At 39.1% G+C, this 20,126-nt stretch overlaps 1 protein-coding gene across 4 annotated transcripts in view; it reads left to right on the top strand.

The window, feature by feature from the left end:
* Positions 1 to 20,126, top strand: part of UBTD2 (ubiquitin domain containing 2) — a 75,284-nt gene that overhangs the window by 43,842 nt on the left and 11,316 nt on the right. For all 4 annotated transcript variants that reach the window (XM_077137650.1, XM_077137651.1, XM_077137649.1 and 1 more), the window contains exon 2: positions 11,536 to 11,772. In XM_077137650.1, the coding sequence (XP_076993765.1) occupies positions 11,536 to 11,772 (237 nt within the window). The remainder of the gene's footprint in view (positions 1 to 11,535; positions 11,773 to 20,126) is intronic.

The raw sequence follows: 20,126 nt of genomic DNA, 5'->3' as shown, positions 1-20,126 counted from the left end.
GCGTTCCTAGTCCTGGTCTTCCTGTCTTTACTCTCCTGAGAGCTCCAGGCTCTTGTTTAGAAAGGGATGCTTTAGTCTGTTTGCACCAGCTGGATGGTCTCCAGTTCTCTGCATCTCACCGTTCTTCAGTTTTTGTAACCAGGACCTCCCTATGTGATGTAGAAGGCCCTTCCGGGCCACATACACCCTGGAATCGCCATCTCAATTTGGCTGTTCCCTTGGAGCAGGGGTAAACTCAACCTATCCTATTCTTCCATCTTCCCATGAACCTCCTATTCCATTATCTTCCTGTAATCCTGTGTCCAGTCCTTTTGCAGTATTATGCGCTGTCCAACTGAAAATGCCTCGTTTGTTTTTTTTGTTTTTTTACTTTTGGTTAGCCCCATACCCTCTCTGCTGGGGCAAAAACTCCTACTACATTTAATGCTTATTCCAGGTTTCTCTGTGTTGAGGTTCTGTTTTCAGTTGTCAAAATTTGTTAATTAATTCTACAATTGGAGCTCGGTTGAACTATGCCCTTGCTGCTAAAAAGTGTGTTTTGTTTCCCCTTGGGAATTAGGCTGTCATGCCCATGGGGGAGGGGTATTGGCCTCCATGGCCTGGGGGACTTACCATTCTGTGTGGGGTCTCAGCTGGTCCAGTTTGCCCAGACTGGTGTACGCTGTGTGTCCAATTGCTGATGTAGCCACAGCAGTTGTTCTGTACTGTTCCTGCCTATTTACTAGCTGCTCTGGAGGATGAACTAAATTCTATACCTTACTAAACCACCATCTTGCCCCATCTTCTGTTTATCCTTTCAGACTCTTCTTTATGCTCTTGTACTGTCTTCTTAATGTTCTTTATGTCATTAGTCACCTGTTGAACTTATTTAGTAGATTTGTCTGAACATCCTTGATGAGTTTTTCCAAAGTGTCTCTCCTCTGGTGTTTTAATTTGGTCATTAGGCTGGGCTATATCTGTTGGCATCCTCATATGCTTCATAATTTTCTTTTGACTTTGAGGCATGTAATTATCTTGGTAGTTTTACTTTGGAAGTTGATTTCCTTAAGTGGTCTAAAATTTTATATTTGTAAGATGCGGTGCAGTGGTGGATTGAGATGCAGGGGTAGGCGTTGGTGGGGTACTCTTCTGGTGTCTTGGAATGTGCAGTACTGGCTGTTTGACTTTGGGGGATTGGTGCGTGGGCTGTGGGGGCAGGATGCAGCTCGCACAGGTTTCAGAGTATACTGCTAGCGTGCAGCCTAGGAACACAGAGCCAGGGTGAAGTGGGAGATTGTTCCCAGGACTGCCAGTTCACAGGAGGCAGCTATGCAGGCAGGGTACCAGTGTACGCCTGGAGGGTTTGGGTTGTGGGTACAGGGGTTTGGAGTTTGGGGTGTAGGGAGAGGTGCAGTACTAATGTGCATGGGTCCTGGGGTTTGAGCCCGAGTGTGTGCATGCACAGGTCTGGGGGCTGGGGTGGGGGCAGGTGTGCATGTGCGCAGGGCTGGGGGGTGGGGGATGTGGCACAGGTGCACACTTGAGCACTTGTGGGGATTGTGGACAGCATGCGGATGTAGGCATACATTTAGGGGTGAGGTGCAGCTCATGGGGGGCTGGGCACACACATTGTTTCTTGTGGGGGTGGCCATGGTGTACATGTACAGTTATGGAAGGCATGGGGCATGGATGTGCATGTGCCCAGGGCGTGGGTGGTGGCTGGGGGTGAGCCACAGGGTGGGGCTATATTGCAGGGGGGATTTGGGTGTCGGGGGACAGGGCTTAGGAGCTTGGCATATGGGGGGTGTGGGTCATGTGTTGTAGGTGGGGTGCAGGATGGGAGGTTGTGGATTATGGGAGGCAGGCGACACACATGGGTATGAGTCATTCAAGGAATGCAACTTGGCTTACTTCCTAGACCCCATCCCCCTATCTGTGCACTCCTGAGGGCTCTGGACCTCAGTGTGGAGAGGGGAGGGTTAGACTGTTTGCACTAGCTAGATTGTCTTTAGTTCTCTGCGTCTCAATTCGTCAGCTTTTTCAACCAAGGTCCTGTGTTGTGAAAGTCCTTCTCAAGTCACTTCCACCCTGGAATCACTGTCTCGGTCATTTTTCTGTCAGTTCTCTCACTGTCCCTTGGAGCAGGGGTGAACTCGACCTATCTTATTCTGCCGTCTTCCCTGAATCGTGGTTTCCCTTAAGATATCTCAGGAACATTCCCCCTTGGAACACAGGAGAGAAGCCTTCCTAGAAATCTTGTCATAGTTTCTCCTTACAGGTGAGGGCACTGGGATATGAGAGTTCCTATGCTCTTCTTTTAATTATTCCCAGTTATTAGATCTATTTCACTTAAAGCTGTGGCTCAAACAATTGGAAAAGGTCTTTGCCTTTTCTAGAGGCAGCCCTCTGGCAGCCTTCTGCTGCCTTAGAATTCCAGGGGCAGTTTCTTTCTAATATCCAGGTTTGTTTACTGTAATTACAAAAACTAAGGCTTTGAATCCTGCTGCCCTTTTTTTTTTTTTTCCCCCTTCTGGGACTTCAGGAGTACTAATTTATATTAAAACGTTCTTATTTATCTTTAAGCAATTTGAATAGAGCTCTTTGAGAATCATTTGTAAATTTGTTTTTACCTTCTGGACTTATGAGAATGTGCAATGAACAGGCAGACAGACACAAATAGAAAGTTAGTCACAGGAAATAGAAACAGAAATACTTTTGAGAGGGACAAATAAAGAATTGACTATACATTATTTATCATTGCTGCTCTTTTGCAGAATAATCTTAGAGCCATTCTCAGACCATTTCTCTGCTGATTGTGAACATTGAGGCCAGATTGTGTTGCAGAAATAACCCTTTTTTCATAAATTCAAAATTAAAATCTTTCCAATTTTTCAATATAGCCCAGAGATTCCAATTTTAAAGAACTTCCATAATCAGTAACCAGTTAGAAACACTTGACCAATAAAAATGCAGTAAGCAATTAACTAACAAACTTTAAGACATTTAACACTTCCTATATGTTTAAATAACACACCCGTTAATAACTAGACCGCACACACCAGTTAACAAATTGGCATAAACACTTCTATGTAACATACCAGTTATCAATTAAACAACTATTAAACCCTAAATATACCTACATAACACACCAGTTAACAGTTAAACAAGCATACTTAATTTCATTGAACACCAGTTAACTGTTGGATTACTTATTTTCCATGGGTATAGTCAACAGACAAACTCAGGTCATGGCCTCAAAACCTGTACAGAATCATATCCAGAAAGCCAGAAAGATGTAGAGTAGAGATCAGAGCAAGGAGAGATCTGTTCTGGAAGCAAGACCCAGGCCTTCAAGCCTAGGTCTAGGTGATTCTAACCACCGAACTTCTTGATCCATTTTTTTTTTTAATTTTTTAATTTTTTTTTTTTTTTTTTAAATCTCTTGGTCCATTTTTATACTGATGACCCACTCACCCATTCAAATGTTTGGACTTGGAACTGGAAATGGTTTCTCTTTTTGAAGCTCTTTAAGATGCCAAAAGGGTCTGCAGTGCCGCAGAACAGGGAAACAGACTAAAGTCCAGTGGCCACAAAAGGCTCTGTTACCACACTTCCCTTTTCCTGCAAGAGTTCCAGAGCCTTGGGTAGCATCTGCTCTGGGAGTTTCCAAATTTTTACCAGACAAAGGTGATGCTCAGTGACCAATTCCTGAGACACCAGGGTTTCAACGAGAGAAAGAACTTATTGCTTGATTGTAAAAAGGAGATCAGGTAGCCTATTGGCCCCAAAATTTGTCTCACCAAACTGCAGTAGTTTTATAGTACTGGTTTCAAAGCAAGTGATACTTTGTAGATCTAAGATATTAAAGTTGCTGGTTTCAACTTTTATAGTACTAAAAGATGGGTGGTTTTATAGTACTAAAAGATGGGTAGGGTGGTACAACAGTGGGTCAGTGGCAGAATTCTCGCCTGCCATGCTGGAGATCTGGGTTTGATTCTCGGCGCCTGCCCATGCCAAAAAAAAAAAAAAAAAAGATGGGCAGGTTTTAGGATAACAAGCACAATGGCCCCAGATGATATAATTAGAAGTGATCTAATTATTGAACATGTGTAGATTGATTACAGGCTTAGTCACAGAACATATGTAAGAAAATGGAAGCTGTAATATATTGATGGGCATGACTTAATTAGTATTACAATGCGGTACAAGTCACTTACAGGTTAAAATCTAAGTTATTGTGCGTGTCAGGTGGGTCCATTTAGTTTATCTTGTACCCATGTAATTTTTAAAGACCTTGTGACTAACCCTCACTTGTACCCATTTTATCTGGTTTTTCAACTTTGGTGTCTTAAAATCACTAAAAACAGCCCCTAATGTTTATTAATGAAAGACCTTGGGTCAGCCCAGAACTAACCCTCCCCAATTCCAAAGTTACCTGGATAACCAAAACTGGATCATTTCGCATTAACTCCCCATTGCCCCTGCACCACACCCCTGGTAACCTGTACTCTACCTTCTGTCTCTATGATCTTGCATGTCCTCTGATACTGTCTTTGTGGTTACCATGGGGCTCAAGTTTAATATCTTAGATCTACAAAGTATCACTTGCTTTGAAACCAGCAACTTCAGAAGTATACACATACTCTATTCCTATACCCCTCTGCAGCCCCAGTCCCACATTTTTTCATGCTCATTACAAATTATATCTTTATGCATTGTGTCCCAAACCATAGATTTAGCATGACTTATTATGTGTTTGCATTTTAGAATCTGTAAGAAGTAAAAAGTGGTATTACGCTAGTGCTGGTGTTTATATTTACCCATGCCATTGTCTGTCTTTACCATAGATCTTTATTTCTTCATGTGACTTGAGTCACTTGTCATGTCTTTTTCTTCCAACCTGCAGAACTCCCTTTAGAATTTCTTGTAGGGCCAGTCTAGTGGCGATGAAGTTTCTCAGCTTTTGTTTTCTGTGAATGTTTTAATCTCTCCCTCATTTTTGAAATACGTTACCATATATAGAATTCTTGGTTAAAAAGAATTCTTGGCCTTCTTTTGCTTTCAACAATTTAATAATAGTCTTCCTACTACCTTTTTGCCTTCATGGTTTCCAATGAGAAATCTTCAGTTACTCTTATTGAGGCATTTTTGTATGTGATAAGTTGCTTCTTTATTGCAGCTTTCAGAATTCTCTCCTTACCTTTGGTAGTTGACAGTTTGATTATAACATGGTTCACTGTGGTTCCAATTGGGTTTATCTTGTTTGGGGTTTGTTGAACATCTTGAATATGTTTATTCATAACTTGAGTTAAGTTTAGAAAGTTTTCAACTATTATTTGAATGTTCTCTCTGCTCATTTCTCTCTCTCTTCTTTTTCTAGAACTTCCACGGTGCTGTGTATTGGTATACTTGATGGTGTCTCAGAGGTTCCGTAGGCTCTGTTCACATTTTATTTTTTCTACTTTCTGTTACTCAGACTGGATGATTTCAGTTGTCTTATGTTCAGGTTTACTGATTCTTCTGCAAGTTCCAATCTGCTATTGAACACTTCTAGGAAATTTTTAATTGCATTATTGTGGTCTTCAGCAGCACTGTTTGGTTCCTTTTCATAATTTCCATCTCTCTGTTGCTTTTCTCTTTATGTTTATCTGTGGTTTTCTTGATTTCCTTTAGTTCTTTGTTCATATTTTCCCTTAGCTCTTCTATCATATTTAGGACCATTTATTATAAGTCTTTGTCTGGAATGTTCCTTGGTCTGATCCTCTTCATTGATGGTTTCTGATGCTTTAATTTTTTGTCTGAGCCATCACTTACAATTTCTTTGTATGCTTTGTGCTCTTTTGCCAAAACCTGGATGTTTTGATATTTTAATGTGTGATTGTTGGAATTTAGACTCTGATGCATCTTAAAGTTATATGTGGCCAGTGTCATGACTGAAGTTTCCTTGAATGCCAAAAGCTAACAAAAAAAATAAAAGAAGGAACAAAAAGAAAACACCTTTCCCAGTCTTTGCAGATTGGCCTCACAAGTGCTCTCCTTTAGGACTTACCATATAAAGAGTTTATAGAACAGCTCCAGGCCAAAGCATAGAGGCTTCCCTGATCCTTTCTGTGTGTGAATCTGGCCTCGTTCATATGCATGTGGCCAATGGAATTCATCCATTTACATAGCTACAAATGGTTCCTCTTCCCTAGGAAATAGTTTCCTCACAGTCCCGGCTATTGCTCTATATGTTCCCCAGCCAGCAATCCCTTGCCCTAGGCAGCCAGTTGACTGTATTCTGTAGGAGAACTCTGTGTACTGCCTTCTATATACAGGGCAGGTTCCTTGGGCCATTACCTGACTGATTGTTCTATACATACATGGTCCCAATATGTGCTGACTTACTCCAGTCCCTCTAGAACTGGGACCAGGGATCCACACTGGGAGTTTGGGCAGCCTTGTGCCAAGCTGGTTTTCTTAATTATTCTTGCTTCTTTGTTTTTCTATATGAATTTCGTAATCTAGTCATTTGACTTCAGGAAATATTTTAAAATTTTACTTGAATCAAGTTAGTTGTAGATAATGACATGGGGTGGATAGAAATCTTTATGATATTAAATCATCCAGTCCAAGAACATGAGATACCTTCATTTTATCCAAGTTTCCTTTTGTCTTTCAGGAGTTTTAGAATATTTTCCTAATATATGTGTTGTATATTTCTTAGGTTTCTTCCAAATATTTTCTCTCTTCTGTTGCCATTGTAAATGGGACCTTGTCATCCATTATGTCTTCTAGCTGGTTATTTTGTGTATATAAGAAGGCTCATATTTTATATCTTGCTGCTATTTGAATTTTCTTATTTAATTTTCACATTGATTTTCTTACAGTTAGAAATAGTTTAACTCCCTCCTTTCTGGTTCTTACACTTTTCATTGTTTTGTAATGTCTGATTGTTCAGGCTAGCACCTTCAGTACAGTATAAATAGTAGTGGAGATAGATAGATCTTGACTTGTACCCCTCAGCTCTATCCATGAATTAAAGAAAAGGTTCCTGCATTCCACAGAATGTGATTCTCAGTAATGCCATCACCTCCACCCAGTAGAATGAGTCCTCTGAGAGTTGAATGTAGTTCTTAAAAGTTGAAGTGATCTGTTGTTAAGTACACATATTCATAGTCTCAATTTTACATTATTTTATCCTTCTCAATAAAATTTTGGTTTTTTTGAAGTGGGATTTAATTGTGTGCTTTTGTAGCACTTATAATAAGAGTCACCCATTATGTTGCAGATAGGTTTTCCTGTTGCCTGTTTGTATGTCGAAGTCATTGGTAAATGGACTTTTTATAAATTGAAGGAGGTAGTTATGAGGTCATTTTGTTGATTTGGTTTTTTTTCTGAATTATCAAATCTTGGACAACATTAGGAATTTTATATATATCTATAAAATTATGATTTAATTGATTAACTTAAGCTTTAGGATATGAGCATAGTAAAAGTTCTCATTTTATTTATTATAAAATAATAGCATTAAAATGGGATATGTAGCTTACCTACATAGATACATATGATCTTTTGTGCCTTATGCATTATAGATAAGTAGTGATAAGTTGAAGTTGATAGACTAGAAAACCAAATCTCTTTCTCCTTGTAGTATGCTTCTTTTTTTTTTGATAAACATGAGTCTTTCAAAGAAATGATTTAATAGTGGTTTGAATTGGGCTCAGGAGCTGGCACTGCTGTTCGCTTTTCTTTTGTTCAGTTGTAGACTAAATATCCATTGACCGTAATGAAGCCCAAGAAAGATGGTATTGATACTGCTAGAAAACAGCTGAACACAACTGTTTCATTGTGAATCTTTGTATTTGATTTGGTATGTAAAATACAGCATTTTTCTTAGTCCAGGTAAGATTTGGAATCGTATAATAGAAACAGAGTTCTGGACTTTGAATCTAGGCATCTTAGTGCTAGTATTGGCTTTTTTTTTCATATTGAGCAACTTATTTTTCCTCTTTTGGTCTTAGTTTCCCATCTGTCAAATAACAAGGCTGGATTGCATAATCTAGGGTTTCTTTCATCTCTAAATACTCAGACAGTAAAGAAGATATGGGTAAAGTATTGACCTATTGGCATGTTGATGTTCTTATTTTAGATATTTTAATTGCCATATATGCTTTTACTTGGCAGTTAGTTGCTTCAGTTGCTTCAACATATGTACATATGTATGTGTGTATAAAGTACATTCTGTATTTTGTGAGAATAAAATATTTTGTGAGTATGCTTTTATAGTGCAATCTGTTATGGAAGGGTTCTTAATGATCTATTCTTAACCGTTTAGTGACAAAAAATTTCCCTCCATCTTCATGATCTCAAGACTCTGTAATCAATCTAATTAAAAGAGCATTATCCCAGTTGTAACTTGCTGCTTTGGTCTCTCCAGAGGTCTTTGAAATGATATTTTGTCTTTGATCGTGATCTCTTTAAATATTCAGTTTTTTCCTCAGGCTGTTATATTAAGGAAGCTGATGCTTCCAGTGTTCAATCTGTTAAAGCTTTTATTGCCGAAGTCATATGTTGATATTTACTTGATATATGCATTATGCACCTCTCCTTTCTTTCTTTTTTTTTTTTTTGACAATGCAAACATCTTCATTCATACCTCTCCTTTCTTTAGTTGAAGTGTCCCTGCGTTAAATCAGAGTTTTCAAAGAGGAACCAAAAGCAGGCAGACAATTACAGTCATATTTCATTTTTGTAGATCATTGTTTCTTATCGGTAAAATATCAAAATGAGCTTTTGGCAAAATGCATTTGGTAAAATGGATTAAAAATAGTTAAGATTATCTGCTATTCAGATCTGAAAAGCAAGCCTTACTTAGATTTTCAGGTGTTGGAACTCTTTATTTGTCACAGTGTGGGAAGAAGCGTTAATAGGTTACAAGGAAAGATAAGATAAAGAGTAGATGAATATGATTAAGAGGCTTTTGAGAAAAGGTGAGTCTGGGAAAAGTTTTTGAAAAAGTAGTAAACAGTAAAGAAGGGTATCAACTCCTGGACAACCTAAGAACTATGCAGTGAACTTATTTTCTGAAATTACATAAATTGCGCTTTATTTTTTAAAAATTAGATTGCTTTATTACCGTTTGTTTCTTTTATGTTAATCCATGGAAGAAAATTGAAGATTATTGGTTTTTTGTAATTAAAACATTTTAGAAACAGATTGGGGAATAAAGGAGGAATGTTTCTTGTCTTTAAGTTCTTTCATAGTTGGAGCATAGTACTTAGTCTCAGATACTGTGAACGATACTGAACATCTCTCGCTTGGTAGCAAGAGGCAGAAGATGACACGAATAGATAAATCTGAAAATTCATGAGGATGAAATGTAATCCAATTTTGTATATGTGTTTCACTTCTTATTTCTTCAAATTGAAAATGGTTGACTTGGTGTAAACACAGCTGCTGAGCTGTGTTTTGTGCCCAAGCATTTTCAGAAATGCAGTTGTGATACCACCTGAAATCAAAACAAGATTTAGTGAGCAAATTCCTAGAAATATGAATGTATAGGAAGAAAATGGCAGTCATAAGGCAATTCCTTTTAAAATTAAGGAACAGGTTTGATTTCTTTTATCTATTAATTTATTAAAACTAAATTCTAAGGCAGTTTCTGTTCAGAAATTATTAAAAGACTTAGTCTATATATTTTTGTTAAAATGTTTAAATATTTCTCATTTCATATACTTCAGTTTTTTGGGTATTTATTTAACAGACACAAACAAAAGTCATCAGTATAGATTGTGTTTCATGTTTGGATCAAGCCTGATGAGCATATCTGTAATAGTTATCCTTTGTAGACACTCAGTAAATATTTGTTGATTAAAAAGTTGTGTATTTCCAGCTCTGTTACTAAATAGAGTGTTTTCTACTGTACTGTGCTGTCCATACCCTTTTAGAATCTAACTGGTTTGGATTTCACTAGGATAAGTTAGAGGGTCAAGAATAGCAGTGAGTCAAAACATAGAGTACTTTAAGAGGAAAACAGCTGATGGTGGGGTGCTACCCTGAAGAGGAGAGAAATGAAGAGACTTGCTGTCTGCTGCCATTGAAATAGAGTGATCAAAGTGGGGAAGAGTATGGTTTAATCTAAATGTTGAACCAAATACACTTTGCTGTATGTTTGGTCCTGTCATACGGATATAACCTGGCATAGGGTGTAGAAATTGCCTGCAGACTGTCTTAGCTGTTATGCATAGCCCTTACTTTATTTGGCTTTGGACCCGCGTGACGCAGTGGTTAATTTCATAAGTCCTTGAGAAGTAATTTGAGAGTAATTTCTCTTAAATTAGCATTTTTACCTGCAATTAAATATAGAACATTAAATTTGACGTACACCTTCTCTCCTTCCCACCTTTCTGTCATTTATTTTCCACCTACTCTTACCCAGTACTCTTTTCTTTTCATCAAGCTTCAATTTTCTTTTTACCTATTCTTCCATCTATCAAACTATTTCTTATCTATGGCTCCATGCAACTCTACAGAGCCATAGATAAGAATGAATGCTCTATGTCAACATGACCCATGACAATAATCATATGCCAGGCAAGTATCTGAGTACAAAGAAGCTGAATCAGAATTGTTCTAACACTACTACTGTGTAACACTCAGTAATAAAGATGCTACCACTTAGGGCAAAAAGGAATGTACTCTTGCTCTTTTTTCTTTTTCTCTTGGATTTAAACTAAAGTAGGGTATTGAAGTTCTGCTTTTTGATTAAAAAAGATCAGGGCAGGCCACAGTGGCTCAGCAGGCCTGCCATGCTGGAGACCGGTTCGATTCCTGGTGCCTGCTCATGCAAAAAAAAGAAAAGAAAAGAAAAAAAGATCAGAGATCATCTGTTCCTATCCTGGTTCCTTCAAAGAGTGAAGCACTGATTCTATCCATCTCTACCCCCCACCCTCGCCTTTTAAATTAGTGTCTGCTTGAGTTTCAGAGAAAGGCTTTTACAGTCCTCTAGAGGGGAATGCTAGAGGAATCATGGATTGATGGTTAGGCTTTTCTTCTTATGCACACCACAAAGCAGCCTTTTCCTTGTGGGTATTTCTCATTTCCTATTTCATGGCTTCATATGCCCATAAGTCCTGAGAGTCAAATTACTACATTTCATGTCATCTTCTGCCTAAAAGTCCTGAGAGTCAAACTGCCATTGCCGCTTGATTTTTCCTACATATCTCACCTGATTTTGGGCATCTCTTCACTATTTTTTATATCTTGTCATTATAGTCTCATGAAACACTCTGATTACTGTTTTCTCTAGGTCATTTCTTTAACCATACTTGGGGGACAGGACATACTAAGTGGACAAAAGCTACTAACTTGTCATGGGAAGTTTTAATAGAGCTCTCTTATGTTTCTATTTGTTCTTGTAGTTTAAAATAGGAAAGTTCCAGAACTAACAAATTAGCTAACGGGCAAACACCTAGCCATAATTTTGATGAAAGAATCAAAAGAGAGATGACCTGATCATTTTTGGTACATCTTTTATGAATTTTGGTATTAATGTCTTTTATTGTTCTTTTTCAGTTGCTTTAGGCCGTAACCAGCCTTTGAAAAAGGAGAAGCCAAAATGGAAAAGTGATTATCCCATGACAGATGGGCAATTACGCAGCAAGAGAGATGAATTTTGGGATACCGCACCAGCTTTTGAAGGTCGCAAAGAGATTTGGGATGCCTTGAAGGCTGCAGCACATGCTTTTGAGAGCAATGATCATGAACTGGCACAAGCAATCATTGATGGTGCAAACATAACTTTACCACATGGTAGGTTTAATGTTCCTCAAAGACAAAAGGAGCACACTGGGTTTGTTTCTAATAGTAAGAAAGCAAAAGGAAAGCTTTTGTTTTTCTTCTTATACGTTACCCTAACTTTTGAAAAAAACGTAGCTGGGAGTAGCTTTCTTCTTTGCTTCTTTTTATTTATCTTTCAGCTGGCCAACAGGTTAATGTTGTAGGCTTATAGATTTTTTATTATTTTAATAATTATTAATCTAGGAGAAGGAACACTTGAACACCTTGTGTTTTCTAGTTTCCACGTAACCTAGTTCTCCATCTTTTTCCCCAGCTACTCTATTGGAGCTTCTGTATCTTGATTGCCTACAGCACCAGTGGGTGGTCTCAATTTAGATCTTAGAAGCCATGGAGAGTCAGTAGATGCTCCTTTGATCATTATACTTTCTCATCGAGGCTATTTTTAGCATAAATGAGCAAGCCTAAACTTAGGAGCCTCACATGTTTTTTTTTGTTTGTTTGTTTTTTTAACTTTTTTTATTAATAAAAAAAATTAACAAACAAAACATTTAGATATCATTCCATTCTACATATACAATCAGTAATTCTTAATATCATCACATAGTTGCATATTCATCATTCTTAGTACATTTGCATCGATTTAGAAAAAGAAATAAAAAGACAACAGAAAAAGAAACAAAATGATAATAGAGAAAAAAAAGACTATACATACCATACCCCTTACCCCTCGCTTTCATTTACCACTATTTCAAACTGAATTTATTTTAACATTTGTTCCCCCTATTATTTATTTTTATTCCATATGTTCTACTCTTCTGTTGATATAGTAGCTAAAGGGAGCATCAGACATAAGGTTTTCACATTCACAGAGTCTCATTGTGAAAGCTATATCATTGTTCAATCATCATCAAGAAACATGGCTACTGGAACACAGCACTACATTTTCAGGCAATTCCCTCCAGCCTCTCCACTACATCTTGAACAACAAGGTGATATCTACTTAATGCGTAAGAATAACCTCCAGGATAACCTCTTGACTCTGTTTGGAATCTCTCAGCCATTGACACTCTGTCTTATTTTACTCTTCCCCCTTTTGGTCGAGAAGTTTCTCTCAATCCCTTGATGTTAATTCTCAGCTCATTCTAGGGTTTTTCTCAGTCCCTTGATGCTGAGTCTCAGCTCATTCCAGGATCTCTGTCCCACGTTGCCAGGAAGGTCCACACCCCTGGGAGTCATGTCCCACGCAGAGAGGGGGAGGGTGGTGAGACTGTTCGTCGTGTTGGCTGGAGAGAGGGGCCACATCTGAGCAACAAAAGAGGCTCTCTTGGGGGTGACTCTTAGGCCTAAATTATAAGTAGACTTGACCTATCCTTTGTGGGGTTAAGTTTCATGTGAACAAACCCCAAAACTGAGGGCTCAGCCTATAGCTTTGGTTGTCCACACTGCTTGTGAGAATATCAAGAATTCAACTTGGGGAAGTTGAATTTCTCCCCACTCTTACCATTCCCCGAAGGGGGCTTGCAAATACGTTTCCAGTCACTGATCAAATCATTCTGGGATTCATCGGGGGATCACTCTGGAAAAACCAGCAAAATCTCATGTGCTACCTGAGATTCCAAGTACTTATGACATTCAATCAAACTATCTACATGAGTTATATTAGGAAATGCTCTAGTCAAAATCTGAATTTTGTAACAAATAAACATTTTTTGCTTTAGTCTCACACAAGGTGACATTTTAAAGTATTAATTATCATCTATTTTTCAGCATCCAGCAATAATGACATTCCTTTGTTCTTCCTCATGCCAAAACATTTTTAAAATTTGTGCATTGTACATTTCACTATTATTATACACTCTAGGCATTCCTAGATTATACCATCTCGATATTTAACATCTATCTTTCTTTCTGATTTCATTTATGTCCCCATCCCTTCTCCCTCTATCATTGTCACATGCAGCTTCATTCAGTGTTTTAACATAATTACATTACTGTTAGGTAGTATTCTGCTGTCGATTTCTGAGTTTTTGTATCCAGTCCTGTTGCACAGTTTGTATCCCTTCAGCTCCAATTACCCACTATCTTACCCTATTTCTATCCCCTGATGGTCTCTGTTACCAACGACATATTCCAAGTTTATTCACTAATGTCGGTTCATATCAGTGAGACCATACAGTATTTGTCCTTTAGTTTTTGGCTAGTCTCACTCAGCATAATGTTCTCAAGATCCATCCATGTTGTTACATACTTCATAAGTTTATGCTGTCTTAGAGCTGCATAATATTCCATCGTATGTATATACCACAGTTTGTTTAGCCACTCGTCTGTTGATGGACATTTTGGCTGTTTCCATCTCCTTGCAATTGTAAATAATGCTGTTATAAACATTGGCGTGCAAATGTCCATTTGTGTCTTTGCCCTTAAGTCCTGTGAGTAGATACCTAGCAGTGGTATTGCTGGGTCATGGCAATTCTATCTTCAGCTTTTTGAGGAACCGCCAAACTGCCTTCCACAGTGGTTGCACCCTTTGACATTCCCACCAACAGTGGATAAGTGTGCCTCTTTCTCCGCATCCTCTCCAGCACTTGTCATTTTCTGCTTTGTTGATAATGGCCATTCTGGTGGGTGTGAGATGATATCTCATTGTGGTTTTGATTTGCATTTCTCTAATGGCCAGGGACATTGAGCATCTCTTTATGTGCCTCTTGGCTCTCCGTATTTCTTCTTCTGGTAGGTGTCTGTTTAAGTCTTTTTCCCATTTTGTAATTGGGTTGGCTGTCTTTTTGTTGTTGAGTTGAACAATCTCTTTATAAATTCTGGATACTAGACCTTTATCTGATATGTTGTTTCCAAATATTGTCTCCCATTGTGTAGGCTGTCTTTCTACTTTTTTGATGAAGTTCTTTGATGCACAGAAGTGTTTAATTTTGAGGAGCTCCCATTTATTTATTTCCTTCTTCAGTGCTCTTGCTTTAGGTTTAAGGTCCATAAAACCACCTCCAGTTGTAAGATCCATAAGATATCTCCCAACATTTTCCTCTAACTGTTTTATGGTCTTAGACCTAATGTTTAGATCTTTGGTCCATTTTGAGTTAACTTTTGTATAGGGTGTGAGATATGGGTCTTCTTTCATTCTTTTGCATATGGATATCCAGTTCTCTAGGCACCATTTATTGAAGAGACTGTTCTGTCCCAGGTGAGTTGGCTTGACTGCCTTATCAAAGATCAAATGTCCATAGATGAGAGGGTCTATATCTGAGCACTCTATTCGATTCCATTGGTCGATATATCTATCTTTATGCCAATACCATGCTGTTTTGACCACTGTGGCTTCATAATATGCCTTAAAGTCAGGCAGCGCGAGACCTCCAGCTTCGTTTTTTTTCCTCAAGATGTTTTTAGCAATTTGGGGCACCCTGCCCTTCCAGATAAATTTGCTTATTGGTTTTTCTATTTCTGAAAAATAAGTTGTTGGGATTTTGATTGGTATTGCATTGAATCTGTAAATCAATTTAGGTAGGATTGACATCTTAACTATATTTAGTCTTCCAATCCATGAACACGGTATGCCCTTCCATCTATTTAGGTCTTCTGTGATTTCTTTTAACAGTTTTTTGTAGTTTTCTTTATATAGGTTTTTTGTCTCTTTGGTTAAATTTATTCCTAGGTATTTTATTCTTTTAGTTGTGATTGTAAATGGGATTCGTTTCTTGATTTCCGCCTCAGCTTGTTCATTACTAGTGTATAGAAAAGCTACAGATTTTTGAATGCTGATCTTGTAGCCTGCTACTTTGCTGTACTCATTTATTAGCTCTAGTAATTTTGTTGTGGATTTTTCTGGGTTTTCTACATATAGTATCATATCGTCTGCAAACAGTGATAGTTTTACTTCTTCCTTTCCAATTTTGATGCCTTGTATTTCTTTTTCTTGTCTAATTGCTCTGGCTAGAACTTCCAACACAATGTTGAATAACAGTGGTGATAGTGGACATCCTTGTCTTGTTCCTGATCTTAGGGGGAAAGTTTTCAATTTTTCCCCATTGAGGATGATATTAGCTGTGGGTTTTTCATATATTCCCTCTATCATTTCAAGGAAGTTCCCTTGTATTCCTATCTTTTGAAATGTTTTCAGCAGGAAAGGATGTTGAATCTTGTCAAATGCCTTCTCTGCATCAATTGAGATGATCATGTGATTTTTCTGCTTTGATTTGTTGATATGGTGTATTACATTAATTGATTTTCTTATGTTGAACCATCCTTGCATACCTGGGATGAATCCTACTTGGTCATGATGTATAATTCTTTTAATGTGTTGTTGTATACGATTTGCTAGAATTTTATTGAGAATTTTTGCATCTGTATTCATTAGAGAGATTGGTCTGTAGTTTTCTTTTTTTGTAATATCTTTGCCTGGTTTTGGTATGAGGGTGATGTTGGCTTCATAGAATGAATTAGGTAGTTTTCCCTCCACTTCGATTATGTTGAACAGTTTGAGGAGAGTAGGTACTAATTCTTTCTGGAATGTTTGATAGAATTCACATGTGAAGCCGTCTGGTCCTGGACTTTTCTTTTTAGGGACCTTTTGAATAACTAATTCAATCTCTTTACTTGTGATTGGTTCGTTGAGGTCGTCTATTTCTTCTTGAGTCAAAGTTGGTTGTTCATGTCTTTCCAGGAACCTGTCCATTTCTTCTAAATTGTTGTATTTATTAGAGTAAAGTTGTTCATAGTATCCTGTTATTACCTCCTTTATTTCTGTGAGGTCAGTAGTTATGTCTCCTCTTTCATTTCTAATCTTATTTATTTGCATCCTCTCTCTTCTTCTTTTTGTCAGTCTTGCTAAGGGCCCATCAATCTTGTTGATTTTCTCATAGAACCAACTTCTGGTCTTATTGATTTTCTCTATTGTTTTCATGTTTTCAATTTCATTTATTTCTGCTCTAATCTTTGTTATTTCTTTCCTTTTGCTTGCTTTGGGATTAGTTTGCTGTTCTTTCTCCAGTTCTTCCAAGTGGACAGTTAATTCCTGCATTTTTGCCTTTTCTTCTTTTCTGATAAAGGTATTTAGGGCAATAAATTTCCCTCTTAGCACTGCCTTTGCTGCGTCCCATAAGTTTTGATATGTTGTGTCTTCATTTTCATTTGCCTCTAGGTATTTACTAATTTCTCTTGCAATTTCTTCTTTGACCCACTTGTTGTTTAAGAGTGTGTTGTTGAGCCTCCACACATTTATGAATTTTCTGGCACTCCGCCTATTATTGATTTCCAACTTCATTCCTTTATGATCCGAGAAAGTGTTGTGTATGATTTCAATCTTTTTAAATTTGTTGAGACTTGCTTTGTGACCCAGCATATGGTCTATCTTTGAGAATGATCCATGAGCACTTGAAAAAAAGGTGTATCCTGCTGTTGTGGGATGTAATGTCCTATAAATGTCTGTTAAGTCAAGCTTATTTATAGTAATATTCAGGTTCTCTATTTCTTTATTGATCCTCTGTCTAGATGTTCTGTCCATTGATGAGAGTGGTGAATTGAAGTCTCCAACTATTATGGTATATGTGTCTATTTCCCTTTTCAGTGTTTGCAGTGTATTCCTCACGTATTTTGGGGCATTCTGGTTCGGTGCGTAAATATTTATGATTGTTATGTCTTCTTGCTTAATTGTTCCTTTTAATAGTATATAGTGTCCTTCTTTGTCTCTTTTAACTGTTTTACATTTGAAGTCTAACTTGTTGGATATTAGTATAGCCACTCCTGCTCTTTTCTGGTTGTTATTTGCATGAAATATCTTTTCCCAACCTTTCACTTTCAACCTATATTTATCTTTGGGTCTAAGATGTGTTTCCTGTAGACAGCATATAGAAGGATCCTGTTTTTTAATCCATTCTGCCAGTCTATGTCTTTTAATTGGGGAATTCAGTCTATTGACATTTAGAGTTATTACTGTTTGGATAATATTTTCCTCTACCATTTTGCCTTTTGTATTATATATATCATATCTGACTTTCCTTCTTTCTACACTTTTCTCCATGTCTCTCTCTTCTGTCTTTTTGTATCTGACTCTAGTGCTTCCTTTAGTATTTCTTGCAGAGCTGGTCTCTTGGTCACAAATTCTCTTAGTGACTTTTTGTCTGAGAATGTTTTAATTTCTCCCTCATTTTTGAAGGACAATTTTGCTGGATATAGGAGTCTTGGCTGGCAGTTTTTCTCTTTTAGTAACTTAAATATATCATCCCACTGTCTTCTAGCTTCCATGGTTTCTGCTGAGAAATCTACACATAGTCTTATTGGGTTTCCCTTGTATGTGATGGATTGTTTTTCTCTCGCTGCTTTCAAGATCCTCTCTTTCTCTTTGACTTCTGACATTCTAACTAGTAAGTGTCTTGGGGAACGGCTATTTGTGTTTAATCTCTTTGGGGTGCGCTGCACTTCTTGGATCTGTAATTTTAGGTCTTTCATAAGAGTTGGGAAATTTTCAGTGATAATTTCTTCCATTAGTTTTTCTCCTCCTTTTCCCTTCTCTTCTCCTTCTGGGATACCCACTACACGTATATTTGTACGGTTCACATTGTCCTTGAGTTCCCTGATACCTTGTTCAAATTTTTCCATTCTTTTCCTGATAGTTTCTGTTTCTTTTTGGAATTCAGATGTTTCATCCTCCAAATCACTAATTCTATCTTCTGTTTCTTTAAATCTGTCGTTGTAGGTATCCATTGTTTTTTCCATCTTTTCTACTTTATCCTTCACTTCCATAAGTTCTGTGATTTGTTTTTTCAGTTTTTCTATTTCTTCTTTCTGTTCAGCCCATGTCTTCTTCATGTCCTCCCTCAATTTATCGATTTCGTTTTTGAAGAGGTTTTCCATTTCTGTTCGTATATTCAGCATTAGTTGTTTCAGCTCCTGTATCTCATTTGAACTATTGGTTTGTTCGTTTGACTGGGCCATATGTTCAATTTTCTGAGCGTGATCCATTATCTTCTGCTGGCGTCTGGGCATTTAGTCAGATTTCCCTGGGTGTTCAACCCCACAGGTTGAAAGATTTTTCTGTGCAATCTCTGGGTTCTGTTTTTCTTATCCTGCCCAGTAGGTGGCGCTCGTGGCGCACGTTTGTCTACGGGTTCCACCAGTGAAAGTTGCTGTGGGTCCTTTAACTCTGGAAAATTCTCGACGTAGGGGAGGTTCGGCAGCCGAAGCGTCTTGGAAGAATGCCAGCCGGCCTGGGGTTCCGAATGCGGGGAGGGTCGCCGGCCGCCGCAGCACGGGAGAGCGTCCAGCCGAATTAGCTAGTCGGCCCGGGGCACCAAGCGTGGCGGGAGGGCGCCAGCTGTCGCAGCCCGGGAGAGTGCACTATTCCCAGCCGACGGGGGAGTCACGTGTTTGGAAGGGATCCCCCGGTCACTGTTCTCCGCAGTCTGGGGATTTCCGACCCAACTATCTCAGTTGTTCCGGGGGGCCTCGTGTGGTGGGGGCACCAGCCGCCGCGGTCTAAGGGGACCACCTGTCCTATTCTACCAGCTGACCTGGGAAGGTGGAAGGGAGGGACTCCGGTTGCTTGCCGTCCCACCCAGGAAAGCCCGTGCCCCTTGGTGATCTCACCGGAGCTGGTTCTCCCAGATAGTCAGCCGTTCCAGGATGGGGTACGCCGTCCCTTTGATCTGCCTCGTGGCTCCGGGAGCTGCTCTGTATTATCTCCACTCCCCCAGTAGCTGTTCTGGAGGAGGAAAGGTGAGGGCGGCAAGGCTGTAGAGGCTGGTGGTGGAGGAGCCGGTGAAGGCGGGGGAAGAGGGCACTGTGGTGGTTGGAGAGCAGCCGGAGCAGGAGGGGGAGGAGAGGGGAGAAGGAGGGCGGGCGGGTCGGCTGCTGCGGGGCGTGGGCGCCGCGCGGCTGGCCGTCGGAGAAAGAGAGGGGAGAAGGAGGGCGGGCGGGTCGGCTGCTGCGGGGTGTGGGCGCCGCACGGCGGGCCGGCGGAGAAAGAGTGTAGGCTGGTTTTAATGGCTTCAAATTGCCAAGCCCTGGGGTCTGAATTCCTTGAGAGAGGGATTCCACCTAAGTTGGGCTTCACCCCTCCCCTGGGGAAGGCACACGTGGGAGATAGCCCTGAAAGCAGTCTGTTTCTGCCTCTTCCTGGGGCAGTTGCAGCCCGAGTAGTCCCACCACTGAATCCAGAGGCAGCCAAGCCTCCATAGAAACAGCCACAAAAACCTGTTTCATCCCCTTTCCATTTTTTTTCAGTTAGCCCATTAAGCGACCTCCGCCTTGACCAGTTTTGCCTTAGCTGGGGGCCTATTTTTAGTAATCAGAATTTGTTTATTAATGCCACAATTGGTGTTTGGTTGGACTCAGTCCCTGCTACTGTTAGAGTCTCT

Source organism: Tamandua tetradactyla, chromosome 20 (genome assembly GCF_023851605.1).
Source record: "Tamandua tetradactyla isolate mTamTet1 chromosome 20, mTamTet1.pri, whole genome shotgun sequence".
NCBI lineage: Eukaryota > Metazoa > Chordata > Mammalia > Pilosa > Myrmecophagidae > Tamandua > Tamandua tetradactyla.
Note: the sequence above shows the minus strand (reverse complement) of the source record. Positions and strands in the feature narration are given on the sequence as shown.